This window comes from Notolepis coatsorum (assembly GCF_963971535.1).
Source record: "Notolepis coatsorum genome assembly, chromosome: 4".
Lineage (NCBI taxonomy): Eukaryota > Metazoa > Chordata > Actinopteri > Aulopiformes > Paralepididae > Notolepis > Notolepis coatsorum.
In genome coordinates this window covers 75,342,649-75,367,416 of record NC_140168.1, presented here as the reverse complement: position 1 = coordinate 75,367,416, position 24,768 = coordinate 75,342,649, and the positions used below count along the sequence as shown (strand labels likewise).

At 41.3% G+C, this 24,768-nt stretch overlaps 1 protein-coding gene across 1 annotated transcript in view; it reads left to right on the top strand.

Moving 5' to 3' along the window:
• The first annotated feature begins 4,118 nt into the window (after positions 1 to 4,118).
• The window catches only part of LOC311227299 (brevican core protein-like), a 71,504-nt gene continuing 50,854 nt past the window's right edge, over positions 4,119 to 24,768 (top strand). Inside the window, exon 1 of the mRNA XM_084312900.1 lies at positions 4,119 to 4,319. Coding sequence (XP_084169026.1) covers positions 4,300 to 4,319 — 20 coding nt within the window. The 5' untranslated portion in view covers positions 4,119 to 4,299. The remainder of the gene's footprint in view (positions 4,320 to 24,768) is intronic.

The window sequence follows — 24,768 nt, the reverse complement described above, 5'->3', positions numbered from 1 at the left end:
GGGCAGCATGTGGTAGTCTACACCCTCCCCAGACCGACAATAGGGTAGCGCAATGACCTGGAGGGAATTGGCACAACAACTAAATTGGGGGCCATGGACCCTCTTGATCCCATCTAAGATATTTGTTAATACCTCTGCCAAGGAGGTTGTGTTTTCACCCATTTGTCTTGTTTTGCGAACAAGATATGTAGAAAAGTAATGGCCAGATTGCCATGACATTTGCTTTGCACATTCATGATCTCAAGAGGAAGAAACCTATTGACTTTGATGACTCCGTGACCTTTCCTCTAGCGCCACCATCAGGCCAAACTAAAAGGTAATTGCTGTGTTACTTTAAAATTTGCAGGGAACATTCATGCCCCCAAGAGGAAGAAATCTATTGATGTTGGTGACCCCATGACCTTTCCTCTAAATTAACAAACATATATCCCCACTGGCATGTATCCAGGTCTGGCTTTAAAGGCTTGCCTATAGTCTGGTTCTGTTTCCACTTTGAGCACCACAAACCGAGTGCCATTCAGTTCCATTGTACTGGAGTGACAGGACAGCAGACATCTATCTCTATGGCAAATAGACAACACTCAAACACCATATCACACCCAAACTCGAGAATGTTCGATGAGGTCCATAAGATACAATACATGTGCCAAAGTGTGTTTCCAAAGTTTAAAGCTATAATCCAAGTGTTCTTGTTAACTAGATATATAAGAATATACTATTCTTAAAGAGCAACATACTATTTTGAACGATTTATCATTCATCATTGGAACAGGCCGTCATCCCCACCTGTCTGAAGAAGTCCACCATCATCCCTGTACCCAAAAAATCTACGCCTGCTTGCCTCAACGACTACCGCCCTGTAGCCCTCACCTCCATAGCCATGAAGTGCTTTGAGAAGCTAGTGAAGGGCTACATCTGTTCCTCCCTCCCCATCAACCTGGACCCTCTGCAATTTGCATATCGCCCCAACAGGTCCACGGAGGACGCCATAGCCCATGTGCTGCACACAGCAGCATCACATCTGGACAAGAGGCAGGGGAACTATGTGAGAATGCTGTTCATCGACTACAGCTCAGCATTCAATACCATAGTCCCCTCCAAACTCATAGCCAAGCTCAGGGACCTGGGCTTGAACTATGACCTGTGCCAGTGGGTCCTGGACTTCCTGACGGGCAGACCCCAGGTGGTAAGAGCCGGCAACTGCACCTCCTCATCCATCACGCTCAACATAGGGGCCCCCCAGGGCTGTGTTCTGAGCCCCCTCCTCTACTCCCTGTACACACATGACTGCGTAGCACAGCGGAACAACAACACCATCATCAAATTTGCTGATGACACAGTAGTGGTGGGCCTGATCTCTGCCAACGACGAAAGGGCCTACCTGGAAGAGGTAGAGAACCTGTCACAGTGGTGTCAGGAGAACTGCCTCTCCCTGAACGTCAGCAAAACAAAAGAGATGATTGTGGACTTCAGGAGGTCGGGGGTCAAGGACTACAGCCCCCTCAGCATCGACGGGGCACCAGTTGAGAGAGTGAACAGTTTCAAGTACCTCGGAGCCCACATATCCGAGGACTTGACATGGACCACACACATTGACAGTGTTGTGAAGAAGGCACGACAACGCCTCTACTTCCTCAGGCGCCTAAGGAAGTTCCAAGTCAGTCAGAAGATCCTTAGGAACTTCTACTCATGTACAATAGAGAGCATCCTGACCGGCAACATCACCTCCTGGTTTGGGAATAGCACTGCACAAGACCGTAGCAGACTACAAAGAGTGACACGTTCAGCCGAACGCACAATTAGAGGGGGGCTTCCCACCCTCCAGAACATTTACAACAAGCGGTGCAAGGGGAAGGCTAAGAGAATTATTAAGGACTCGAGCCACCCGAACTGCCTCTTTGAACTGCTGCCGTCAGGCAAGCGATACCGGAGTCTTATGGCGAGCACAGAAAGACTCAGAAGGAGCTTCTATCCCCAGGCCATCAGGCTGCTAAACGAACAATAATCGCTAAACAAACAATAATCACTATGCAACAACCATCAAATGCACACAGCACACACACCCACACGCACACACTCACTCAAACAAACAACACACTGCAGCACCCACTCTCCACACTTTAGATCACACAAACACACTTACACTTTATATTTATTGATAAAGGATTTGCACTACAACTCGTACACCTACTGTGAATTGTACCTAAACTGCACCTCGTCCATTTATGCCTTGCACTATATAGTATTGTATATTAGTACACTGCACAGTATTGTATATTGTATGGTAACTACGTCTACGAACATTGTACATATGTCTAAACTGAACACTGTGACCTCTTTTTTTACTTCTAATTTTTACTATGTTTTTATTTCATACTTATCTTGTCATGCACAGTCTCTGGAGCGCAACAGTAAGAAGCATTTTGTACAAAAGTATTCTGTACTTCTGTATGACAACTATTAAAGAAACTTGAAACTTGAAACTTGAACTTCATACATGGCCATGTTCACATATCTGTAAGTGACCAACATGACATTTACATATAAAATATCACCAAATAAATGTTCTATTTTGATCAAACCTTTATTATTTTCAGGAGTATATGAGTGTCCCTGTTTACAGAAGATATATTTATTCAAAACAAAAACAATTATTTGTAAACATTTTACGATTTGTGTGCATCCCTCAGTTTGGAGTCCGTTAACTGACATCCCAACGAGGGTGTGGTATAATTTAAGTCTTTGTATAGGATGTTCAAAAGCAGACAAGTTATTATTTGTTGCGTTGTCATGTTAGTTGGGGTCCATCAAGCTCAACCCATCCACTCTGTCAGACAAAATAGATATGGAAACGTTTTTTATAAAATTCTTACATTCCATTAATGGAAAGATAATTGAATGCATAAATAAGGCTCAAACTCAAACCCAATACATCACACCGTGTAAGGTCAGGAACGTGAGAGAATCATGTTAAACCCAGATTCGGCTCAAACAAGGGACTAAACATGTTTCGCAATTATGCCACATCAATGTGGAACGCCCTACCCAAAGCTGTAAAGGAATGTGAATCACTACCCACTTTCAAAACCACTCTCAAAGAACACCTAAGGGAGACTGCAATTCGAAACTGGCCCCTGTAAATGTCCAAACCCAACCCCCTCCAATGTAAATTACCATGTATGGTTTTGTCAATATTCCAATGTACAGTTTTGCTTGTACAGTTGTAGCCTACAGTGTTCCCCATCCACTCTGGTCTGCATCCCCTTAACAATTGTGTGTATTGAGCTGTACTGTATTGTACCCATTCTGCAATCTGTTAATAAAGTTTTCAATCAATCAATCAAGAACTGTAGGCCTACCCATTTTTTAGGATGAAATGTACCATCCTGTCACCTATACCACACTGGCACATATGACATTAGCATGTCTTTCATGTTGTGGATTTAAAAAAGCGTTTTTTTTTTGCTCTTGGTGGACATTTTAAAAATTGCAACGTGGAAATGGCACCCCTTTCGTAGAATGACTCAAAATGTTGCAAAAACGAATTCCTGTGTAGGCTGTACGTTCATCCTATTTGGCTTATTCTTATTGGGATGCAGGTACGATCTGCTGTCCAGAGACACCCAGGGAATTGCGAACACAATAAAAACAGACAATTCTTTTTTTGATGTGATTTAATAGAAGGGGGAAGGGGCGATGAGCAGCAAACATCTCCCAGCTGAAAGTGCGTATAGCCACGCGTCCGGGGCTCCGGGCGCAAGACCATGACTGCTGCACTGAAAAGTATAGCAGTGGTTCAGTACTTTGACCCCCGACCCGACGTTTATTCTGTGACGCTCGGTGCATTTCTCGTTTATCACGCAGCAAAAAAAAAATTCTCTAGGCTATCTCATGAATTCCATTTTACTTAAATTAACAGCCCATGCATGATGACAACGGGTCGCTTATTATTTCAGATGCCACCCCCTCCGCGTTACCTTTGACAGAGACGCGCCCTCCTCTCTATCCCGATTGTCGGGTTTAAAAAGAAAAAAAAGTGGGCAGTTCAGGGTTTCATATTTGCCCGAACTTTCTCCATAGCTCCCTCTTTCACCCAGTCACCCTCAGCCGGTCGGACGCAAGTCCCTCTACCTGCGCAGAGCCTCGTCCACACGGTCGCTTCACCTCTGAGTGTCAGCAGGACGGTCCGGCGGTGGAACGTCGCAGTGCTGCCTCCCTACGCACTGCACCAAGCTGAGTGGAGCCGAACCGACTGCGCGCTGCTGACGGATCGATATTGATCATCACTCATCAATTGAAATGTTTTTGAGAAGAATCCGGTAGGTCATGTTATGTATTTATATCGAACGTATACAGTGGACGCGTGTGCAAGAGCGTGCATGGAGTCATTTTAAAAACCTGTATTACTTTTTCAAGATTTAATTACTTGTTGTAGGCGACTTTTCAAATTAACTGCATGCCATTAAGTTATTCTCCCATTTTACTGCCGATAATAGATATATATATGCGAAATAAGGCTATTTCCTATATATAGAGTTGGAGAGATGAAAGCTGTCCGCGTTTTTTTTATTTTTATTTTTTTTAACCTCTCCACAAATCGCACTTGAACATTGTTATAGTTTCACCTTCTCCAATTAAACTTTATCAAAGACATGTGTTTTATTACAGTCCATTGTTTCCTTTTTCTTTTTTCTTTATTCAATTAAATTTTTGACAAGGATCTCATGTATTATTTATTAATATCCCGGTATGTGCGCTCTATATAGTACAATCATGTGTTGGGATTTTGTAAACTAGTTCGTTTTTATATTATGCTATTGTAATACTGCAAGACATGATGGCACAGTGCGCTCTCAAGGACATAGCGACTGAACTTGATTCACCCCCATCTCTAGGAAAGTCCAGTTTGACAAGTATCCAGTTGCTATACTGCTGTGAAGGGTTTCCCAAACCCCCCGTGTGACTTCACAAAGCTGTACAGTTATAGATAATGACTTGGACAGGTGACTGACGGTAGTTAGATATATGAGCTCTATGAGGTCAATATCATAGAGTGCCTTTCAACCCTCACAATACTCAGACATTTTAGTCTTAATTTCCCAATCCCATATGTTAAATCATAAATAGTAGCTAAGCTCCCACACATATTTTCAGATAATTATAGGCCAATATTCAGAGAATAAACCATGAGATATCCCTGTCATGGACATAATACATTACTGTTAAATATGTTTTCATTGCAATATGATGAAAATAACTTTTTCTGAAAGGTATATGATGTGTGACACCTCTATGATAGATATGGGAAGACTTTGGCGGGAAAAGGTCCGTCTATAGCTGCGTGACGGCACACACTTGAGTATAGTCTATCTTGCATATGGCTATACTATTATTCAAGATACAGATTAGTACAGTGTCTCTATTCTGTGGTGACAGGGTGGTCTGAAGGTTATAGAGAGACCATTCCTTAATCAGAAGGCCACAAGTTCAATCCCCCAATAGCCATGGTGTGCTTATATCAATCAGTGTCATTGAGCAAAGCACTGAACTCTTACCTGCCCCAGAAACACTGCATATAAGACTCTAGACCAGTGGTTCTCAACTGGTCTAGCCTCGGGACCCAACATTTTCCTTAGTCATTAAGTCGCGACCCAAAATTTTGAACCACTATGATTTATGTAAAAAAAAAATGCAGTAATACGCAATCTTTCAAAACATGAAATAAACACAAAAAAGTGCAACAAAAGTGCAACTATTGCTAAAAACCCAATGAAATAAAAGAATAATAAATAATATATGCTTCTTAGTAGATTTCTTAGCTTAACATAACAGACCTAAATTTGGGGGAACTAATGGGATAACTGGGGTTGCAACAAAAGTGCAACTAAGGGCTAAAAACACAATGAAATAAAATAATAATAAATAATATATCCTTCTTAGCAGACTTCATAGCTTAACATGCAGGGAACTAATGGGATAACTGGGGATGATGTTTGCTCCTGACAAGAGTCTCAAAGTCTGGGGTGATGGTAGACAAAGCAACTCTGAGGTCATGCTCAATGTCCAATCTGTTCCTCCGCTTTGTCTTCAGCTGGACCAGAGCTGAGAAGCCACTTTCACAAAGATAGGTAGTGAAAAAAAAAAGCTAACAAAAGTTAAATTTTTTTTTTTTACACACACTTCCGCGACCCACTCAAAATGGCCCCGCGACCCACTTTTGGGTCGCGACCCACCAGTTGAGAAACACTGCTCTAGACTATACCCTGACACCACCACCACTATAGCACCACCACTAGCACCACCACCACCGCCATGGTTGTTACATGTGTCTCAGAGGGAAATACATTCCCAGTTACACTGTGTAATATGGTAATTGTGTGCTCAAAATGTAAATATATGTGTCAGTTTTAGGTGATTTATGGTTCCAGGTCTTGTGGAGGCTACAGATGAGGTTTCAAGCAAATAAAAAATAACAAGTAGGCCTACTTATTTGTAGACATAGATAGATGCCAGGAGCTAATAATCAACCACAAACATGGTGTCACTTCATGGGTTCAATTCCTTTTTTGAATCGTAATTATTTCTTGTTATCATTTTAGTTTGAATAACACCTTGCATGGATTTCATGGGATGGGCTAAATCAAATCAAATCAAATTTATTTGTAAAGCCTGCAATCACAAGTCAATGTCCCCATGGGCCGGACAAGTCAAGAAGAAACATCACAATAAATCAAGAACAAAAGAAAACACCATGAAATCCAAAATAAATGTTAAATAAATAAATGCAACACTCCTGGTGAAGGTAAGGAAAAACTCACTAAAAACCTAGCAATAGGAAAAAAGCACCAGAGTCAATGTGGAGGAGAGAAACCTTAGAAGGGCTGTTCAAGGGGGATCCCCCTTCTTGGATGTATAGTGTTGCTATGGAAGCTGCCACATCCTGTCCAGAGGAAGACAGCGTTTTTAGTTTGTGCGCACACTGCCTCCCCTGTGCCACCATGCATTTCACATTACTCGCCCATTTTATATACGTTTATATATAGGGGTGACAGTGCATGGCTCAGAAGGTAGAGCGATCGTCTGGTAATCGGAAGGCTCCTGGTTAGATTCTGTCTCCTTCCCGGCAGTGTGTCTAAATGCCCTTCTGCAAGACACTTAACTTAACTTAACCTCTTGCATGGTTGCCTCCTCTGTAAGTGTGTGAATGTGTGAGTGAATGGGTGAATGAGGCACAAGTTGTAAAGCACTTTGGATAAAAACGCTACATATAAATGCAGTCCATTTACCATTGTAGTTCTTCAGAATTTAGTGAGGGTTGAGCTAGCATAATCTGGCTTTACAAAATTAGCATCTTTCAATAATAAATGAATTCTGAGCAGAGATAGCTTTGGCCATGCTGAACAGCGTGTAATGTTGCTTTGTGGTGGAATGTCCCTTTAGAGGTGCACTCAGTAAGATTTTCGATCGTTTGGAGCAAGGACCGTGTCCCTTTAGAGGTGCACTCAGTAAGATTTTCGATCGTTTGGAGCAAGGACCGTATAGACTCAAGCAAGTACAGTTACGTGTAATAAATAAAATCCTCTAAAATGGACCATTAAATTAAGTGCTTATCCCTTGCAGAGTGCACCATAAGTAGAAGTCCAGGTGCGTTGATAGGATGGTATTGTCCCCGTCTCAGTTTGTAATATTATTGTTTTATAATTAGTTTAATGCCCTCGATCTGTTATTTTGTTATGCTCTCCCGGAGTTTTAAGCTAGGCTAGTGGTCCGTATCTGCTTCCATTAATTTGTGCTAGGCTAGGCTATCTTGCAGCTGGATAGCTTTCTACAAAACGCACTGAGAGGAAATTAATCTATCTTCTCGCCTGACTCTGGAGAAGATGTTAAGTGAATTTTCCATAATGTTGGCGTGTTCCTTTAAACAACCAGGCCACAGTCCTGCTCTGAAGTGAAGCCTGAGGGCAGAGAGAGGTGTTGGAGAAAGGAGGGATGGATGGGGTTTGGGTACATAGTGAGTAGAAGAGATGAGGTGTTGAGAATGAGAATAAATTGGTAGGAGCAGCAGGGGATTCAGGACTCTCGCTCACAGGACTTATGAACCATGAGAGGCAATGACAAAGCTCATTTACAGCTCAGCGCTCCACTAAGCTTACGTCAACCTTGAAATGGTGTCACAGAATATCTGACCTTGCTGAATTGAGCGTGAGGGTAATTTCCCAGGTCATTGTGTAGATAATATTGGTTTGCCTGAGTTGACCTTGCTGCAAAAGACCCGCCTTCGAGGTAAACAAAAATGCAAGCTCTTGTTGAAGCCCGTCAGTAAGATGTTTTTCAGCTGCGACCAGCAGCTCTAGGTCACTCAGTTGGACTGGTACCAATACTGGGTCCAGTATATATACTATAGCCAGAGTTATAAACAGTACATTTAGAATCAAAGTAGAGATTCCAAGGTTTGTGATGATATCTTATATATACATATATATATATATATCATCACAAACCTTGGAATCTATTAGATGTGCCATGATAGCTATCAGGGAAATGTGGATAATAAGGGACTTATAACATCCTAGTTCATAATGTATATCATAAGATAATTCATAATGTGTATGATAACATGGTTAACATGATTCATAGACATCCTATAGTTTAAATGAAGTATTAGAACGAGCAGATGAAGAAAATGTGAATAATATTAAGCCAGGATACAATTAAAGGCCCTATTATCCCCTTTGAATATGCTGAAGGGGATAATCTAATATTATAATATACATATTATGTTAAAGCAGTGCTTCCAAAACGTTTTCAATCAGGCCCCACTTGGGTAGTTGGAAATATTGTTGAGCCCCACCTAACATGGTCCCCACCTAGATGTAGGTAGGATTTATTTTAGGCTACAAACATGCCATTTCCTCTAAAGACAGGATTAACATAACAAGACACAAAGACACAATTATAGTTTTATATTTTATTTGAAAATGAATAAAAGCTTGGCAAATTATCCTGTGCCACTGTGATATAATTAGGCCTAATTAAAAATGTAGTTGTAGGCCTACAGTAGGATAGGAGATTTATTTTCATTCAAATAATAATAATTTGCCTAATAATTTGCCACCTTTTGTGGCAAAACATATTTAGGCTTCTGAATGTGCTCTGTATAAAGAATAACACATGACAGTCAGTTCATTTTTGATGACATTGGCGTTTATCAGTTTTGGTAGGCTAAATGAATTATTCTTCATTATTACATGGCGTTTTCACATTCGCCGAAATGCTTGCTTGTGATTGGTCAATAGCGCGCGTCAGAGGTCCGATATTACCCGATAACGGACCTCTGTGGAACAATAATGACCGCTGTGCGCAGCTGTTCGCAATCAAGCCCACTGACATCAGTGCAATCAGACACTGCCGGCTGCCGGGGAAGCTGCCGGCGATGACAGGGCGGAGCGACGAGCGGAGCCAGAACCAGTGTTGCGAGTCGATGTAAAATTAATTAGGTATATTGTTAGTAAGTTAGCCATGTAATAAGCGGGATAATGTATAGCTATACTCGATCATTGTCGCAAAATAATTGACCTTCACTGACGTTTAAAACACCTCGCCGAGGCGGCTCGGTATTTTAAACTCCGTGTCGGTCAATTATTTTGCGACAATGACCTCAACATTATCCCTTACTTATTTTCCCCCACCTGCAGTACCTCCGTGCCTCAATAGGGGGTCGCACCCCACACTTTGGGAACCACTGTGTTAAAGGAACACACCAACATTATAGTAAAGGCACACCAATATTATGTTAAAGGCACACACCAACATTATGTTAAAGGAACACACCAACATTATGTTAAAGGAACATGTCAACATTATGTTAAAGGAACACACCAACATTATGTTAGAACTTTAACCGCCGGGAACGCCGTAACTCGTCTTTGCTCGCCATGCTCATTCTGCCGAAGACGCCGTAACTCGTCTTTGATATCAATATTTCAAAAATCTGTGATCGAAATCATATTTCTCCTCCGGAGACATGAGATGTACTGGTGAGCTCCACTCAACTGTCTAACGGTTCAAGAGCGCCATCTGGTGGCCGATCGGCAGATCGGCCAACAGGAAGTGACGCGCCAAACAGGAAGTGCTCATCCATATTTCGTCCGGGCACTTGCGATCGTTAGCCGGACTCCATCTCAACACACTGGATAATCAATCGCTCGCCCTAACTCAATAAACAACGTTATTTGGACGTATATAGTATTATACAACCTGGAAATGGTTCATCTAGAGCAAGGGTAGGCAACCCTAGGCACGCGTGCCTGCATAGGCACGCGGGGGCATTTGCATAGGCACAGGGGGCAGCAGTATTTTTTTTTTTTTTTTTTTTTTTTAATATTATAGTGAAATATTTTGCACTGTTGTCACATTTATCTTGTTGAAATCCTCCCACAGGTTCTTTTTACTACCACATATTTAATTGAGACCCTTTATTTGTTTATTATTTCAATTTAGCTGGAAATACATTGCTACATCATTCAGTAACATTTGCAGAGCCTTATAACAAAAACATTATTACGGTCACCATTGTGACCAGTGGGATTAATCAACAAATTTTATTATTTATTTTTCTATTTCATTGAACATTGCACATGTTAAAAGCAATTTTTTTTACTCAAAATGTGAGTATTACCAAGTCAACTTGTGTTCTTAAAACAATGACAATAAACATAGTTTTATTAGGTTGAAATAATGTGGTTGTGTACTTATTTTTCTGTTAACTTATTATGGATTGAAAACTGAAAACCTTAATGCACAGTAACTGAACTCAATATTTTTAAGTTTGGTAACTTATTATTATAAAAAATTTTACAGTGTAGTCTTGCGATCAATCAAAACTTATTTACACAATATACCTCACATTCACCCTCCATTCACATCCTGGTGTTCTCCTGGTGTTCTCCATTAGGCCTGTAGGTGGAGCTATGACAGCACACGTACAGTACACACACCGATGGTGTGTGATGTGTCCAAAAATGAATGGGCAAATGTGAGTGAAATGGTCGCACTGTATGCAGCTGTTTGTCTGCATTGCACCCCCCCCCCCCCAACTCAGATTTAGGGTTGATACAACCATCATAATAATATTGTTAATAATAACAATAACAATAATGGTGTAATAATGTAAAAATTATCATTAAAAATACCTGATTATGAGAAGAAAAAAATTACGATGCATGGAATATTGTTGAGGCACACTAGTTACAACTATATTTCAAACAGGCACTCCATGTCAAAAAGGTTGCTGACCCCTGATCTAGAGCAACATCCCATAATCGAAAACTGTCTACTCCAAGCTGATCGTCCAACGGCGCGAGGAAGATACGGTAAGATCCAGCGTTATTTTCTAACGTGTTCCATATAAACTGCTCTGATGACCATATGACCCACACTAGACGAATGATATAACGTTGCCCACGGAATTATAAACGACCCCCCGCCCATCCGGTCAATATCAGATGATACGTAGTAACTTCTAGAAGTACCTCCAGTTGAAATTTTGTATCTGGCACCGATCGCTACCAAACTGTATTTGATCATCAATATAATGCATTTGGGGCTATAAATCAAGTTCTGGAGAAAGCTGCAGAAAACGATAAAAACATACTTATACTTTAGACCATATTTTAGTATGAATATGTGAATGAAAAAGTATAACGTTGCTACACCCTGAACAATGGATATAGGACATTGAATGGGCCATAATAATGTCAATTTAGCAATAGAATTTAAAAAGTTATAGCCCTGCAAAGAAGGGGAACTTCTCCATAGACAAATAGAGCTGGCTAGGGATGGTAAATTATGAATTTAACCATGGCGATCAAAGTGTTAAAGGAAATGTCAACATTATGTTAAAGTGACATGTCAACATTATGTTAAATGAACATGTCGACATTATGTTAACACTTTGGATGCCACGCCGTGTTTTACTTTTTACCCCCTTGATGCCCAAACCCACTCCAATGTTAACTTAATATCGCCTAATCTATGTTTTGAATTATGGCTATGTGTCTAATCTGCCCGTCGCTTATCAAAGACTCATTTTCCAGTCAACATTGTCAAGGCAGATTGTTTTTTTATCGCTTCATTTCCGTTTGATAGCATTTTGAAAATCACTTGTTTTCGCGGAAAAAACAACCCTATGATGATAATCGTCTTTTACTGGAATATTCCAGAACGTTGTCATTTGTCGGCCTATTTATGAATCATTTTCAAATAAACGCTAGATGATCGATAGTATATGTGTGTGCACGCACGCTCGTGCCGCGCGCTGATAATCGCTGCTCTTATTTCCTGATGGCTTTTACAGTCAAAACAGCTATATCACATATAGTGGAAACGCTTATATATCCGTGAAAACGAGTCTGATTATCCTAAGGTCGCTTTCACATATAGTTTTGGTGGACTCGGTGCGGTTCTGGGGGTGAAGTTGCAACATTGTTGCATTCTTCATTTGGTTCGCCTGCGTTCACACAGAAATCTGTAAGCGCACCGAACCTTCTGAACAATGTCACGCGGTCGAAAAGGGCGCTTGTCTATTGGACAGTGGAAATGTGTGTGTGGCTGCGAGCCTGTGTGCGCGCGCATGTGCGTGTGTGTGTGTCTGTGTGTGGACTGCGGAGCCCTCCAGATCAGCGGAGCCGAGTTTTGACATGGCATTGATCCATTGTTCTATTGAAGCACATTACCACCATCCTCTCGCTAAACAACTTGTAGACCACGTTGTTTTTATGAGTGCCCACAAGTAGCTGTTTTATGAATAATATAATAAGCCGCGTTTTTTCTTCCTTCTTCCCAAGATGCACAGATATATAGATAGATATATAGATAGATAGATATATAGATAGATAGATAGATAGATAGATAGATAGATAGATAGATAGATAGATAGATAGATAGATAGATAGATAGATAGATAGATAGATAGATAGATAGATAGAGAGATAGAGAGATAGAGAGATAGATAGAGAGATAGATGCAGTGTGGTTGTTTTGCAGTGAATGAATGCTGCGAGCAGTGGTAAGGTAATAATAGTATTGACGTGGCATTGATCCAATGCCGTGCGCCTCTGTAATAATAATAAGCCGCGTTTTTTCTTCCTTCTTCCCAAGATGCACAGTTAGATATATAGATAGATAGATAGATAGATAGATAGATAGATAGATAGATAGATAGATAGATAGATAGATAGATAGATAGATAGATAGATAGATAGATAGATAGATAGATAGATAGAGAGATAGATAGAGAGATAGATAGATAGAGAGATTAGATGCAGTGTGCTTGTTTTGCAGTGAGTGCTGCGAGCAGTGGTAATAATAATCACTTCCTATATTTGGTTCGCGTTTGGTTCGATGAAGCCGAACCGAGACCTACGTTTTCAGGCGGACCAGAGTTCGCCTGTTTGGTCCGCGAACCGAGTTCGACACGCATTCACACAAACCCGAAAAACCGGACTATCGAATTCTGGTCCGAAAGTCCGGACCAAACAGCCCCTGTGTGAAAGCGACCTAAGACTGATAACATAGATTCCTTACCTGAGGTCAGATGGTATCCAAATGGTTTATTCCAATTTCCGATCGCCATTCGAATAAAATCGATAATTGTATTGATCCACCGTGTGTACAGTAGAACACATATTCGCCGTGGCACCAAGGTTCCAGAATGAACTCTGGTAGACCCCGGTTACATCAGTGAGAAGTAAAATGTGGAGTCAGAAATCCGTTCTCCCATTCACTTTCATTGAGTCCAATCCAAAAGGGTGATTTACCATCTGGGAGACGATAGGGGGCGCTTTTTTCACATCTGAGCGCCGGCGGTGCCTGGATATCCAACGGTAGGCTCGCTTGATGCAATATGATTTCAGATCGCTAATAAAAAAAAATAAAAAAAAAATTGAAATCTCGGGCGTGGCATCCAAAGTGTTAAAGGAACACACCAACATTATGTTAAAGGCATGTTAACCACTTAAGGATCGGACGGCCTGTATTTGGGCCATCATGCACTCACACACAGGTTGCAGCACTTTGCGCTCGTCTGCCGGCTCCGGGCTGCGTTTTCACCGATCAACCAATACATTGTTGGAAAGTAGAATTTTCCGCCTTTCGATCGTTACCACACTCAACCTATTGCATGATTCCATTCTCGAGTTACAAGACGAAACATCGGGCGAGCGTCATTTGACGAGCCGTGACCACGTCGGGTTGTGAGCGGTCCTGAACCAGTCACAGCTGATGGCAAAAATTATTGACCACCGTTGTAGCCAAGGGGTGTCTGCTCCGAAAGCGATCTCAGATGGGCGCTGAAGGTGACACAAGAAGACGAAGAAATCCTTTGTTTTGACTCGAGAGGCGAAATTAATGGCAGTGGACGGCCATTTTGGATAATCACGCAGAATTTTTACCGGTAGCCTACACACATTACAAAAACCTTTGTGAAACACACATTTTCTGTGGGATTTTTATAAACTTTGGACCTGTACTACATAAGACTTCAGGCTATGGAAATATTATGTTTTCCAGCTCCTACCTCTCAGCTGGAACTGAGAAACGTAACATTACTTATTACGGACTGTATTGATCTATTTATGACATCAAATAAATCTCGTACTGGTACCGGGCCCATCGGGCTTAAGAGGTAACTAAACACAGACAGACGTGGTCCTGGCGCATTGAAAAGCAACATGTGCATGTGTTAAATAGCAAATACAGCTTGTGTAATTTTTAAACACACCTGTGTCCTTTTCAAACACATCTTCAACACATCTGTTTCTTCACGGACAACACGTCATTGTTGAGTGTTTCATTCTCTTGCCTGTCTTTACAGTACCTCACTTCCTGTTACTGCACAAGGTGGGCTTTCGTTCTGCACGCATACGGATGTAGGTCATGCAACGACTGCAGTTTCCACGCCAGGAAATGCTATAGCTACCGTTGATTCTCGCTCAACTTGCTCGCAGAATTTGTCTAATTAAAAAGAGCAGTAAAACCAAAGCGCACAACAGGACTGTACGGGCCAAACACCATCTCCTTGAGAGACGGCACGAAATAACCAGCGATGATGCCATTTTCTCCGCCCATATCAGTCTTGCCGACATTAGCATGGACCCAAACTGGTACATGAAGCTGCCGTCACAGCAATTACAGCGTCTGAGACGTCTCTTAGACAGTGCCTTAATGTGACCGCTCCTTTTCTGCATGGCCCGTTCTGAATGATTCTTAGTGGCTTTTAATTTCCTTTCCTTAAAAAGACAGAAAGGAGAGAGAGAGAGAGAGAGAGAGAGAGAGAGAGAGAGAGAGAGAGAGAGAGAGAGAGAGAGAGAGAGAGAGAGAGAGAGAGAGAGAGAGAGAGAGAGAGAGAGAGAGAGAGAGAGAGAGAGAGAGAGAGAGAGAGAGAGAGAGAGAGAAGAGAGAGAGAGAGAGAGAGAGAGAGAGAGAGAGAGAGAGAGAGAGAGAGAGAGAGAGAGAGAGAGAGAGAGAGAGAGAGAGAGAGAGAGAGAGAGAGAGAGAAAAAAAAAGCAAAAGTGTGCCAGTGCCTTGTCCTTTAATTTCCCCCCATGAGGTTTATTTGTAAGGGAGTTGGTTAGAAAGTGAAAGCTCAGTGTGCAGCTGTCCTCCTTGCCTTTTGTGAGATGTCTCCGTCGTCAAGAATACTAATACTCATGGCTGAACTGAGTGGTCCGCCCAGCTGGGGAGGAGACAGACGGCATTTATTCTGCCGCCAAACAAGGCCATTTATTTTAAAAAATATATTTGTTTTATTACGACACAAGTTAGTGTGCTGTGTTCGCACAGACTCTTTTGAACAGTGGTGTTCGATTCACAGCGACAGCGAAGAGGAGATTCAATAGACCACCGCAACACTTCCGGTATTTTCAGCTCATGGGAGAGAGCACGGGGGGATAAAATTAATGAATGTTGATGAGAGCCTTGACGTAAGTGGTTGTAGCTACGGCTGTGGGGGTGCTGGAGACATCCAAGTGTATTGGATCATCGTTGGACCATTAGCTACAACCACTTACGTCAAGGCTCTAATCCACATTCATTCATTTGATCCTCCCGCGCTCTCCCATGAGCTCTAGGTAACGCGGAAGTGTTGCGGTGGTCTATTGACAGGCCGAATAGCGGTAACAGACAGTGGCTCAGGAGGTAGAGCTGGTCGTCTGGTAATCAGAAGGTATTCCGGCTCCTCGCGGCATCGCGTTGAAGTGTCCTTGACCAAGACACTTAACCCCCTAACTGCTCCTGGTGAGCAGGTCGGCAGCTTGCATGGTCGCCTCTGCCATCGGTGTGTGAGACATACCCACAGTCCACACTGTCCACCCAGAGATATACCACAGTCCACACTGTCCACCCAGAGATATACCACAGTCCACACTGTCCACCCAGAGATATATCACAGTCCACACTGTCCACCCAGAGATATACCACAGTCCACACTGTCCACCCAGAGATATACCACAGTCCACACTGTCCACCCAGAGATATACCACAGTCCACACTGTCCACCCAGAGATATACCACAGTCCACACTGTCCACCCAGAGACATACCACAGTCCACACTGTCCACCCAGAGATATACCCACAGTCCACACTGTCCACCCAGAGACATACCCACAGTCCACACTGTCCACCCAGAGATATACCACAGTCCACACTGTCCACCCAGAGATATACCCACAGTCCACACTGTCCACCCAGAGACATACCCACAGTCCACACTGTCCACCCAGAGACATACCCACAGTCCACACTGTCCACCCAGAGATATACCCACAGTCCACACTGTCCACCCAGAGACAAAAGTCAAAGTATTTTCCATCTAAAGCTCTCTTCTCCTAAGTACTCACACTAGTCTATGGCACAAGGGATAATAATGACATTGTATCTTGTGTATTGTTAATCTTGATGGGTGTCTGGAGAATGACTGACTGACTGAATGTATAGACTTGTATGGCAGTGTACTGTACATTAACATGGGACACTGATTTCTTGGGTTGAGTTTATGTATGTCTGGTGCTTGTGATGCATCTAGGATTTTATTTGGACTGAAATTGCTGAACCAAACCTGCTGAATCATCACACCCACCCACCCACACACACGTGCGTGCGCACACACACACACACACACACACACACACACACACACACACACACACACACATGCACACACATACACACGCACACACACACACACACACACACACACACACACACACACACACACACACACATGCACACACATACACACGCACACACACACACACACACACACACACACACACATGCACACACACACACACACACACACACACACACACACACACCACACACACACACACACACACACACACACACACACACACACAGACGCACACAACACCACACAGTGCCTCCTCTGTGCTCAGCTATTGAATTGTTCAGAGGCTCTCTTTCACTATTTGTCTATGAAGTGTGTGTTTGTGATTTAGGAGCAGAGTCTTCTTGTCTTGAAGGCTTAACGGCAGCAGACTAAACGGACCAGTGGACGTCTTTGTTGAGAGTCCCTTAGACTCTTTCAACACAAGGCGGCCAAAAGAGGGGAAGAGAAACATCTAAATGCAACTTGTTCTGTCATCCTCTGTGACGTTCCACTGAGGGGTCATCCACACCACGGCGTTCTGACAATCCCTTTTTGATTCCTCTCTCCCTAATATGAAGCCAGCAAAGATCCCTCCACTGAATATCAAGTGTTGTCAAACCGTGCCCTTTCACAACACATCTCCCTCACAGGAATCAGGCCATTGTACAGTTTTACAGACTTTGTAAAACAGGTGCGACAGTGGCTCAATAGGTAGAGCAGTCATCTGGTAATCCTGAAAGTTATCGGTTCAATTCCCGCTCCTCCCGGGCAGCGGGTCAACGTGTCCTTGAGCAAGACATTTAACCCCCTAATTGCTCCCGATGAGTAGGTCGGCACCTTGCATGTTTGCCTCCGCCGTCGGTGTGTGAATGTGTGAGTGAATGGGTAAAATGTGAGGAGCAAATTGTAAAGCGATAAAAGCTGTTATATAAATGCAGCCATTTACCATTTACACATTATATTTATATTCTGATTTGATCAATAAAACATACAGATTATAGAATCCCGACATTATGTTAGTATGATATGGAAGGGAGGACTTTCTTTTTTTTCTTCTTTCTTTTTTTAATAAAATAAATCTACATTTTGAAAAACTACTTTTGGGACAAACGACTTAAAGGGCACTTCACCAAAAAACGATTTGATTCAATTTGACATTGAATCCTTGTGTTGTGTTAATTACAGCACCATGAAATGATGTAGATGGAAAGAATAGAAATACCTTCTTTCATAGGGATTTCTACCTTTCTACCATTTGAGCTGTAATTAACACAAGAATTCAATGTCCCCGATGACATCACTGGCGGCCATATTCAAACTCATTTACTCTCAATAACTGTCAAACTAAATTAACGTGTGTAAAAGTTTTGGATGTGTGTGAGATTATGTGCAAAAAGAAATCAGCATTGTTTTTTGGTGAAGTGCTCCTTTAAATGCAAATGAGCCATTGCGATTCCCGGGTGAAAATTGTATCACTGAAAATAAAATATCCCTCTGTAGCTCAGTGGTTAGAGCATGGTATGATTAAGACAATTGGACACCAGCTCTCGTGTACACAGTATAAGTAGAGAACACAGTTGATTACACAGTATATTATACTCATTCCAAGTGTAATTGGGTTGTGGTCCTGGTCGGGTATAAAGTCGGTGTGGTATGACACCAGTAAACATGGCAAAAAAAAAGATGATGTAGCTAACGTGTGAACAAAATACTCTGACAATACATCAGCGTTCATTAAATTAGATTCAATGTATGGCACGGCCTGGCAGAGATGTCCCAACACATCTTAGATTAGATTAGATTAAAATGTATTGTCATTATAGAGCACAAGTATAGTACAACAAAAAGAAGTTGGCATCTAACCGGAGTGCAAATGTAACAGTAAAGTGCATTGACAATATACAATGTACAAATGATTAAATGTATACAATACAAGCTACTGAGTAATATATGCTAAAACGATGTACAGTATAATTATGTACAGTGATACAGGTATAAATACATTATCGTAGTAAACCATACTGGCCAGTGGTATAACTAGTAAGAGTAGGTATGGAATTAGATACAGATATACTGTAGATATAATATATATATATATATATATATATATATATATATATATATATATATATATATATATATATATATATATATATATGTATATATATGTGAACAGGGATATATGCAGAATGCAGATATATCCAAACAGTTGTAGAAGAATATATAAATATATGATAACGTGATGTGTAAAAATCATTCTGAGAGACTAATAATAATTCTACTGTGATAAAGCGTGTGGCCAGCCAATGTACATAAAAGTACATCATCTTGTGAATCACCCCAAAGTACTCAACGTCTACCGTCTTTACCTATGTATGTACACGGCACTTCAACTCAGTTTATCTTCATATAATTTAACCCTTGCCCCGAAGAACCATGTAAGTCCGTTTTAAGATTTTGTGGACAGCCCATGTATTTGCAGTTGGGAAGTTAATCTAAATCACAGTGTGAATGTGATATATCACTACTCAACCTCTACTGTCTTTAACTATGAATGAACACAACACTCTAACTGACCATCTGTAGGTAATAAAGTACTCAACCTCTACTGTCTTTAACTATGAATGAACACAACACTCTAACTGACCATCTGTAGGTAATAAAGTACTCAACCTCTACTGTCTTTAACTATGAATGAACACAACACTCTAACTGACCATCTGTAGATAATACACATTGTTCCTCTGAAAACCTAAAACAGACTTATATGGTTCTTTGTCTCGAGGATTCGAGTGCTGCTTCGTAATGTGAACGTAACATATTCCTCCCTCCACCCCGGCTGCTTCAGGGAGGTCGGGTGAGGTCAGCGTGTGGAGAGCTTGCCATGCCTGCTGGTTAATAACAGGCCGGGAGTAGAACTGGCAGGATGCCCCTTGCCCCCCCCCCCCCCCCCCCCCTCCCCCGCCGGCTGAGGAGAAGACTCATTTTGCCCGCGGAGGTGATGAATCGCCTGTGGTCAGACGCCAGCGCTTCCAGCTCCTCTTTTCAAAGCAGAGACGTTACTCCTTTCCGTATCTGGTTCCTTGTAATTGGTTTTTCAGTATATCCCTGGTATATATATATTTTCTCTCTCTCTCTCTCTCTCTCTCTCTCTCTCTCTCTCTCTCTCTCTCTCTCTCTCTCTCTCTCTCTCTCTCTCTCTCTCTCTCTCTCTCTCTCTCTCTCTCTCTCTGTCTCCTTTTCATGACTCAGGATTTTTCCTCTCTTCTCTTTCTTCCGTCCCACCAGACGGTTATTGTGTGAACCTACTAGTAGTATGATTATATTCTCCTATATTCACCTGGAAGGTTAGATCAATACAAGCCCATGTCACTTACTGAGTGGATCTTAGGATCAGCACTAACTAGGCTTGTTTACATCATGTATCTTAGTCCATCCTAACTAGGCTTGTTCTTCATCATATATCTTAGTCCATCCTAACTAGGCTTGTTTTTCATCATGTTTCTTAGTCCATCCTAACTAGGCTTGTTTTTCATCATGTATCTTAGTCCATCCTAACTAGGCTTGTTCTTCATCATGTTTCTTAGTCCATCCTAACTAGGCTTGTTCTTCATCATGTATCTTAGTCCATCCTAACTAGGCTTGTTTTTCATCATGTTTCTTAGTCCATCCTAACTAGGCTTGTTTTTCATCATGTTTCTTAGTCCATGCTAACTAGGCTTGTTTTTCATCATGTATCTTAGTCCATCCTAACTAGGCTTGTTTTTCATCATGTATCTTCAGCCTAACTAATTTTTCATTGTTATTTTTTTTAACCCTTCACTCATTTCAAATCAATTTCATCTTATTTTTGATCGTGCCTAATTATTGCCAGACCCGAATGGCCGCCCTATAATAGCGAATGTCCCTAACTGACCGACTCGTCCCCATTGATGAGACGTGCCAGTGTGAGCATCGTAGCCGTGGTCAGACTGAACTCGGCCGGTAAACTCACTGCACATTCCTTCCCAGTGTCGTCTTCCATTCCTCTTCCTTGGTAGACCACAGAAGTGACGTAAACACCAATCTCACCCACTGAGATGTTTGATGTTTGATTCTTGCCATTGATAATTCTTCTGAAAACTGATCAGATGAACAAGAAGAAACGTGGTAATTGTTGCGTCTATTCGCCAGAGCCACACAAATGTAGTTGCTTGATTTATGAACTACACCTCCCACCAAAATAAACTACAACTACAAGAAATATTTATAATGTTAAATGTTAGTTGGGACAACACTGACCTCACAAAGCAGGTCATGCAAAGTAGGGATGCACCGATCCGACTTTTTCAGTCCCGATACCGATACCTGGGCTTTGGGTATGGGCCGATACCGAGTACCGATCCGATATCCATTGTTCAATTAATAAACTGTATGCCTCACTGTATGCCTCACCTCACTTAAAACATTACTTTCCTAACTTAGTGAAACAAAATGTAACAAATGAACACATACTGTAGATATAAATGTACTGAATTGTTATTTATTATTATATTATATTATAAAAATGTCCTTGATAATTACTTGTGATAATTACTTATGTATAAACTGTGGGAAGTTGACACCCCTTGTAATTAATTCACTTTTATTAAAAGTTGAATTTTATTAACTGTTTTTTGCAAACTGATATATATCTTAATTTGTACTGTTTTGATCTTTTGATGTAATGTGTAATAATGTAATACTCAGTGTGTATAGTATATAGTAATACTCAGTGTAGTACATAGTAGAGTATATACATAGTAGTACTCAGTGTGATTAGCATATAGTAGTACTCAGTGTGATTCATATTTAGTAATATAGTACTAGTACTATGTGTATAGTACATAGTAGTATTCAGTATGTATAGTATATAATAGTACTCTGTGTGTATAGTATATAGTAGTACTCTGTGTGTATAGTATATAGTAGTACTCTGTGTGTATATTATACATAGTAGTACTCAGTGTGATTAGTATTTAGTAATACTCAATGTGTATAGTACATAGTAGTACTCAGTATGTATAGTACATAGTAGTATTCAGTATGTAATATAGTATATAGTAGTACTCAGTGTGATTAGTATTTAGTATTTACTCTTGTATAGTATGGGGGGGGTTCACATGCTTTTGAGCAACACTGTACTTGTTGTACTTATTGTATGCCTATTCGTATGTCTGCACTTTCTACATTGCACTACTTTTATTGTCTTTTATACCTATTCTTATGTCTGCACTTTATGCATTGCTTTTATTCTGTCAACTCAACTGTATGCTGATTTTATGCCTATGTTCATTTTATGCTATTTGCTGTGAAGCACTTTGAGCTGCAATCCATGTATGAACGGTGCTATATAAATAAAGTTATTATTATTATTATTATAGTAGTACCTACATGAATTACCTCCGTCCAGCATCTCTATAGCCCTCTCTGTTGGTGGATCGTCAGTCAGTCAGTCAGTCAGTCAGTCAGTCAGTCAGTCAGTCAGTCAGTCAGTCAGTCAGTCAGTCAGTCAGTCAGTCAGTCAGTCAGTCAGTCAGTCAGTCAGTCAGTCAGTCAGTTGGTCCCTGGACCAAGAAGGGGTTCAGTGTCATGTTGAAGGCTACAAGGACAGGGTTAAAATGTGTTGTTGTGGGGACTGAACTTCATGGTTATAGGTCATCCCTGTCACCCTACACATAAGGAGGGTTTGTATGGGGTGGCCTTAAATAAACTGACCAATCAGTTGGTGAGATCACTGGTGCACACGGACCTGGCAAGTGTCCTTGTCAGAGGTTGTCTGGCCCATTGAGGGTTAAATATGTGTGAAATTGAACAGAGTAACAGACTTTTATTTTGTGTCAGGTAGACACTCTGATCTGACTGCTGCTGAGACCTCACTGTCACCCTTACCCCGAACTGTGAATCACTACAGACACTAAAGAAAGACACTTTAACTGTTGCTGTGACCCAGTGTCACCTCCATATATTTATATTTGTAAACACTACTGGATCCTACACTGTGAATCGGAACGTGCAATAATGTCAATGTTACTCACTTGTGCCTTGTATCTTCTACCATTTTTTATAAAAAAGATCTCCTTATTTTTAGCATTCGCTTGTATTTAAATTGTAAATTTTTTGTTCAGTATTGTGTGATTTTGTGTGAAGGGCGGACTAGCAAAGTAAGATTTTCATTGTACGGCAAACTGTCTGTTTAACTGTGCATGACAATAAACAATCTGGAATCTGGAATCTTAGACGATCAGTCAATGATTCCGGTGGTAGGATATTATGCTGCATTCATTTATGGTGGGAGGTGGGAAGTTGGAAGTAGGGAAACGTGTCTCCTACCTACGTGCGTTCGAGCTACAGAGTCGGAAATACACGCTAAACTATGGTAATTTGTCTTGCATGAATTACAACATGAAATTTTCTTATTTATTTTTTTATTTATCCAGGAATGTCCCATTGAGATACAAGATCTCTTCTTCCAGGGAGTCCTGACCAACACGGCACACAACAAGTTCAACATAAAACAGGGCATTAAACAAAAAACATACAATTCAAATATAAATACAGAAGGCCATTTGTGCAGTGGCAAGGAGCATAATCAGATCAGCAATAGCATCAGGTAAAACAGTTACATGTTTCATGAAGGGCTAATCGTAGCATACCTTTAAAAGCATTCACAGTAGGAAGTGCCTCTAGACAAAGTTTTACTTGCAGCGTATTCCATAAAAAGGGAGCATAGTGGGAGAATGCAGCTTTACCAAGCTCTGACTGCATCAAAGGAACATTTAAAAGCATCCCATTTGCTGCTCGTCTGGTATTAAAAAAGCAAGTATAAAAGGGCAGAAGTCTGGAGATATATAAGGGCAGCTTACCTACTGTAGCAATGACTTAAGGATAAAAATCAACATGTGTGATTGTCTTCTTTGGTACAGAGAGGACCATCCTAAGGGCTAATACAAAGTGCAGTGGTGGGTGCGAGAGCCTGCACCCGTTACAAAACGTATGGCAGTATGGTACGCAGAATCCAGCTTTTTAAGCAGGGAGGAAGGAGCATGCATATAGATCACATCGCCATAGTCTAATACAAGCAGAAAGGAACTCTGCACAATTCTCGTCCTGGCTTCTGACGGGAAACATTTCTTTAACCGGAAGAAAAAGCCCAGTTTAGGTCTAAGTTTTCTCAGTAGGTTCCCAATATGAACATCAAAGGCCATCGTTTCATCAATCCATATGCCCAGATATTTATAGGATGCTACTTTGTCAAGGCATGTCCCTTCCAGTGTCAGAATCGGAGGGACAGCTGTATTAGCTCGAGAGCGAGAGAAGGTCATGTACTTGGTCTTTTTTGCATTAAGGACCAGTCTTAGCCTTAGCAAGGAGTGTTGCAGTGTATTAAAAGCATCCTGTAGAACAGGGGTGGCCAACCCGCGGCTCGCGAGCCGCATGTGGCTCTTTGCCCGTCAATGTGCGGCTCTTCCATCCATAATCTTTTTTTTTTTTTTCTTTTTTTTATTATTTTTTATGTCACTCATTCCATAAGGACGTAGAATAAACATTTACAATTTACAATTTTGCATGTTCTTGGTATC